Source organism: Pundamilia nyererei, unplaced genomic scaffold (genome assembly GCF_000239375.1).
Source record: "Pundamilia nyererei isolate P.nyererei 1_Seehausen unplaced genomic scaffold, PunNye1.0 scaffold00240, whole genome shotgun sequence".
Lineage (NCBI taxonomy): Eukaryota > Metazoa > Chordata > Actinopteri > Cichliformes > Cichlidae > Pundamilia > Pundamilia nyererei.
The window spans coordinates 282517-289024 of NW_005187641.1; the positions used below are offsets into that span (position 1 = coordinate 282517).

At 41.9% G+C, this 6508-nt stretch overlaps 1 protein-coding gene across 1 annotated transcript in view; it reads left to right on the forward strand.

Moving 5' to 3' along the window:
• Positions 1-6048, forward strand: part of LOC102198587 (myosin heavy chain, cardiac muscle isoform) — an 8253-nt gene extending 2205 nt beyond the window's left edge. Inside the window, exons 2-6 of the mRNA XM_005749306.1 lie at positions 456-5063; positions 5142-5349; positions 5475-5554; positions 5645-5742; positions 5847-6048. Coding sequence (XP_005749363.1) covers positions 456-5063; positions 5142-5349; positions 5475-5554; positions 5645-5742; positions 5847-5910 — 5058 coding nt within the window. The 3' untranslated portion in view covers positions 5911-6048. The remainder of the gene's footprint in view (positions 1-455; positions 5064-5141; positions 5350-5474; positions 5555-5644; positions 5743-5846) is intronic.
• The last annotated feature ends 460 nt before the right edge of the window (positions 6049-6508 follow it).

The following is a 6508-nucleotide window of genomic DNA, read 5'->3' on the forward strand; positions in this document are numbered from 1 at the left end:
GGGGGGTGGGCACTGACAGGGTTAAAGTCTATTACATTGAATTTTTCTTTTTACTTTAATACATTAGCAGCTAATGTAACTTATAATCAATGAAGTCAGGATTCCATGGAGGCCGGTCAGGTTCTTCCTGTTCATGGCTGTGTTTTGTGCATGGGAGTATTGTGGTGCTGAAACAGGAAAAGACTTCCACGAAGTTTCTGCAAAGCTGGAAAGAAACTGTTGTGTAAATAGCCTTGAATGCAGTGACACTAAGAGTCTTTAAATGCTACTTGTGCATCTTTAAAAAAAACAAACCAAAAAAAACATGGGCTATACAAACTACCTGGAATGACTGAAAATAAATCAATGCGGGGAAAACAAATATATTCACACTTTTGTCTTTGTTGGATTTTATTGATGCTGCAAATTAAAGTGTTACATAATGCAAATTTCTTTTTCCTTCCTTTTTTTCTTAGTACTACATAACTGGAGCTGTAAACAGATTCATCAGGCCACAGCCCGCTGACACTGTCAACAATGACCCAAACACAAATCAGGAATCTGCAGCTGAAATCAAGCACCCTCCCTCTGACTCAACAGAGGGTGACAGTAGCAGAGAAGGTGTCGAGGAGGAGCAGCTTGTCGCAACATCCTCTCTGCTGAGCTCGTCTCGCCCCGTTGTCGAATGGGAACTTTGCACCACAGAAATCGACTTAGGGGTTGATGAAGAAAACATGCAGTACAAAACCCAGCTGAGAAAAGTCGACGAGAGCAAAGAGGATGGTGAGGGCAAGAGAGAGGAACAGCGTGACAAGACAGGAAATGATCATTCAAATGATTCAAGAGCAAAAGAAGATGAACGACACACGATGGAGATCGAAAAAATGCCCACTTGTGCAGGACTTGCAGGGCCCGGAAATGATGAACATGAACATGCCGCTTCTGGACCACAAAATTTGTCCGAGGTTGCAACACGCCAAGAAACAACTGAGGAGGAAACTGATGCTGAGAATGCAACAGTGAGATTAGGGTTGCCCGGTGATCATCCAACAAAGGAGGAAAAAATAAAAGAAACCCAAGTAAAAGGAGAAAAGGATCAAACCCATGATAAAGAGAAGGAAGACCTTGAAGCAGAAGACACTTTGAGAAAAGAAGAAAATGATGATAAACTGCGCAGTGAAGATGAGCGAGAGTTAAAAGCAGAAAAAACTGAGGTAAAAGCATGCATAGCTGCAGGTATAAGTCCAGATGATATGGATCACATGCAGAAAGGAAAGGGAGAGGTAAAGGAGCATGATGCAGTGTTATTGGATGGTCATTCAGGAAGGGAGGAACTTGTTAAAGAAACCCGGCTGAAGGAAGAAAATGCTAAAGCAGATCATGAAAAGGAAGAAGATTCAGAAGCAGAAGCCACTGAAGTAAGAGAGGAATATAACAACATGCACTGTGATGATGACAATTTGGTAGCAGAAAACAACGCGTTCAAAGTATGCATGACAAAAAGTCCAAAAGAGGAGGATTACGTGCACGAAGGAGAAGGAGAAGTACAAAAGATTGATACGGTGACACCAGATCATCATCCAAGAGAGGACCAAATTATCAAAGACACCCAAATAAATGAAGAAGATGATACACTTCATCATGAAGAAGAGCAAGATTTAGAAGCAGACCCAGAGATAAACGTGTATCGAAGTATCAAAGATATAAGTCCAGAAGATCAGGCTCATACGTACGAAGGAGAGGCAGAGGTACAGAAGAATGATGCAGTGACACTGGATGATCATCTAAAAGAGGATAAAATTACTGAAGAAACTCAATTAGAAGAAGAAGATGATAAAATCCAGCATGAAGATGAACAAGATTTGGAAGCAGAAGACACTGAAGTACCAGAAGAAGATGAAAAAACAGACTATGAAGATGAACAGCAGTTAGGAGCAGAGGGCACTGAGGTCCAACTGTGCATAACTACAGATATAAGTCCAGTACTGGATGATCACAAGCAGGAAACAGAGGCTGAGTTACAGAAAACTGATACAGCGACACTGGATGAACATCCAAGAGAGGATGAAAGCAAAGAAACTCAATTAGAGGAAGATCATCCAATAGAAGATGAAATGTTCAAAGAAGACAACTTAAAGGAAGAAGATGAAAAAACAGATCATTCAGATTTGGAAGCAGAAGACACTGAGATAAAAGTGTGCATTAGCACAAGTTTAAGCCTAAATGATTATGATAATGATCACCTGCAGGAAACAGAGTCTGAAGTACAAAAGAATGATACAGCGACACTGGATGAACATCCAAGAGAGGATGAAAGCAAAGAAACTCAATTAGAGGAAGAAGATGATAAACTGCAGCATGAAGATGAACAAGATTTAGAGCCAGAAAGTGTTGAGGAAGCAGAGGACAATGATAAAACCGACACTGAGGTGAAAGTGTGCATAGGTACAGATGTAAGTCCAGAAGAGGAGGCAGAGGTACAGAAAAATGATGTAATGACACTGGAAGATCATCCAATGACAGATAACATTAAAGAAACTGAGTTAAAGGAAGAAGATGATAAAATGCAGCATGAAGATGATCAAGGTTTAGAATCAGAAGCCTGTGATATTATGCTACAACTGGACTCTCAAAATGTAATCAAGTCAGAGGAGAAAACAAGTCAAGCTGAAAATCAGCTCTCAGCTTTTGGAGACCAGCCAGACACATCAGTGGTTATGCTCACTGTTATCACAAAATCTTATGCAATGACTCATAGCAGTGAAAATGATGAAGGTGAGAAAGAGAAGTGGGTTGAGACAGAGCGGCATGCCGTCAACGAGACAACAGAAGTGCCAAATCTGGACGAGAACATCGGAACAGAAGCAGAAGACACTGAAGGAGAAAATCTTTTAACTGAATATGATTTATCCGGTAAAGAAGCTGCACTGAAGACTGCTTCACAGCTGCACACAGCTGGATTCACAGATGAATACGAGAAGGATATGAGAGTCCCAGGAGTGCAGACCAAAACTAGGCAGGCCGGTGGGACAGTAACAGATATTTCAGAAGAGAGACTCATTGATCAAGACCAAGAAAAAGAGGAGAGCGTCTCCAGTGAATCCTACACCGGAGAATTTTACAACGAAATTATAGATTCAAGCACCTCAGTTACAGTAAAGCCCAAAGGCGAAACGACGCAGGAAACAGACGAAGAATTTAAAAACACTCTCCCGGGGATCAGTGAAGGCCAGTGTGCCGTGCTGCAGGAACTAAATACTCCAACGTGTGAGGAAATTCAAGAGGGAGTTTCCAAATATAACAATGAGCTTCGGAGGGCCGATGAAAATACAACACAAAGGTTCCTGGAAGCAGGAGATTGTGAGGAAATCCTCGCAACTCAATTACCAGAAGAGGTGGAGAGCGGAGATCAGGAGAGCCTTGAAAACAGTGACTGCAGGACTGGAGCTGACCATTTACTGCTGAAGGAGTCCATGGAAGACAAACAAGAAAGCAAAGAAGAGACTGAGACGAGCTTTGGTTTGTTTGTGGAGGAGCACGAAGGAACACCGGACCTTGAACTAGAGGCAGAGAGCAAGCTTGTTGAAGGAGTAATTCAAGAATCGGGACTTGACAAAGAAGAAGGAAAATTACTGACAAGTTCAATGAAGACAGAGGTGACTGGAACACATGTTGGTTTAGTGGACGAGACTGAAAGGAGATCAGAAGGGCTGCATGATGGTGGCAGAGGATCTACAGGAGGTGAAACAAGAGAAGCGGTTGCAGCAGCAGAAGTGGTTGGATTCGTCATTCAGGAGTCAGTAGCAGCCATAAAGTTGGATCAAAGCATCAGCAGACCGTTAAGTTTACAAGAAGACACGAGTGAACATGGGTTTGTGAGACCCTTAGCTGAAACTGAGCCTATATCCGTTGATGATACCTCTGTTGAAATGCAAGATAAAGCCATTGAAAAAGAAGGAAGGGGTTGTGAAGATGAAGAGGAGGAAGCAGAAAATGGAATCCAGACCTTAAATGAAATGGATTTACAGATAACTAAAGAAACTGCAGGTGAGCTAATCACAGAAAGAGGAGACAAAGAGATTCCTCTGAATGCAGAATTGGAAATATCTCAACACTCTGAGACTCAGGAGATAAACAATCAGTCGCCACACAGAGCACTTGAGATAAGTGAGACACAAATAATAGTAGCTGAAACAGCTGACGAGCCCAGACCAGTGGATTTGCCAGTGACATCATCAGAGGAAAAAGGCGGTTCAGTCAGTGGACATCAAGACGTAATTGATGAAGAAATCCTTGACTTGTGGATTGAGGCGGTGATGTCAGAGGACACTGATGAGATTAGACAAGAAGAGCCCAAGCCAGGGCAGCTATTGGACGCCAAAACAGACACTTTAAATGAGGGTGAAATATCAACAGAGAATGAGAAAGTGTCACTAGCAGAGGCCATTTGTAGGGAATCTGAGGCAGTAAGTGACACAGAAATGTCTTCATCAACTGTGGAGTCTGGATTTTTGGACCAGATTCTCAGTGAATCGTGTATTCAGAGTAGTGAGACTCAGCTGCTGAAATCAACGAGCACTGACTCACTCCAGGGGATCCATGAGCTGGTGGCTAGCGTGTCCACAGACATCTTTGGAGTTATCGCACAGCCTCAAACTCAGGACTTACTGACAGAGGAATCAGCCGAGACAGAGAAAGAATCGGTCGCTGATATAGAAGCTCAATCACATCTGAAACAGGAATCTCAAGAAAAAGCAGAAGAAAGAGCTGAAACATTAGAGACTGAAAGTGGATCACAGAAAGCATATGAGGATGTTGAAGAAGCAGATGTAACAACAATGACAACACAGAGCTCTCCTTCGCATGACAAGAAGGTAGAAGCTGAGGAGGAGCATCTTGAGGTAACCGCGTCTGATTCTTCAGATGAACTCAAACCCGCTGAGTCTGAAGAATCTGAAAGTGACTCACAAAGTGAACCTGAGAAGGACACACTGAATAGACCACAGCCTGCACATTCATCCTTATTTCCTGTGCTAAACGAGGCCCAGGTAGCCGAAGAGCCAACAATCGAATATGAGAATAAGGTATTGTTTCTATATGGCATAAAAAAAATTTTGATTAAAATCAAACAATGTTCATAACAGACTTTTGGGGCATTACAGGTGGATGGTCCCGTGCTGGACTTTGCTGTGCAAAGGTCACGAATTGCTGTTAAGAACCCTCGTGTAAGGCCACCTAAAAATCCCCGCTCCCTGCTCCATATGCCCTCGGAGGAACCCACACCCACACCTACACCATCTTCACGTTTGCCGGTCAAACTCCCTGGAGGTGTGCCTTTAGGAGGCATAGGAATTGGAATAAAACTCCCTGGTAGGTCACTCATGATACATGAATCCCAATATCTTAGTCTTGATAGTCTATTAAGACTTTCTCTGGTATTTATATCCTGTTATTTTCACAACTTCCAAATAATTTCACACGTTTGCTTTTCTTAGGGCTCGGTGCTGGATTTCCTGTTTTAAAAAAGACACAGCGGGCAGTGAGAGACGAAAATACCCAGGAAACAGTGTCACAGGTACTGCTAAGAGTGTTTAAATACCAGTTTTTTTCCCCCACTTAAGTTAAGATATATATATGTATCATTAAAATGACGGAATTACCACAGGAACCTGAAACAAAGCCAGAGGAGAAGAACGACGCTCCCCCACAGGAGGAGGAGGAGGCACCGAAGAAGCCTAAATGGATGCCACCAAAACATCCCGGGTAAGGATGGCAAAAGGGGGGGAAAAAAACAGTCACCAGAAAAGACACGTCCTGTTTCTGACTTTTTAAAAATGTATTTATTTATTTTTCTTCTGTGTCCACAGAGGATTTGGAAATCCCCTGATGGCAGAGCTAAAGACCAAACTGAAGAAAACACCAAAGGAGTGAGAAGCTCAATGGCTGTGTGCAAATACCTGAATGTAATAAACATATGGTTTTAATTTTGTGTACTGAGAAATTGTTCTTTATGTCCCCTACTTGTTCAATGTAATTTGTAAAATAAAGATAAACTTTCTTGCATGAAAACAGTGTTGATACAATTAATCTCAATTTAAAAAACAAAACAAAACAAAGAAACACGAGTTCCCTTGTATGAGCAGTCACGAAAACATTTCTTCTCCAAACTGTTCAACCTGAGTTGCCACCCTAATAAACTCATTTCTAACCCCTACTCTATTTCTTTTCCTAAATGTCTATTCAAACATGGTAGAACAGTTTGAATTGACATACCTATTATGCACGGTGTAGAAAACTAAAGGGGAATCTAAAAAGAAACAGATCAGAGAGCTGCGCACAATGTTATAATGAATACTGTTTTAAACCAAAGCCAAAATCGCCACGACAAAGACTTCAATGCAGCCCACTGCACTGACAACTTTTGTACAACTTTTCCTACTGATAAAGAGCTTCACCCGCAGTACACTAAAGTAATCAGGTGACACATCGTTAATCGTTTAAATGACAGGGAAGTTCCTTATACTATAAA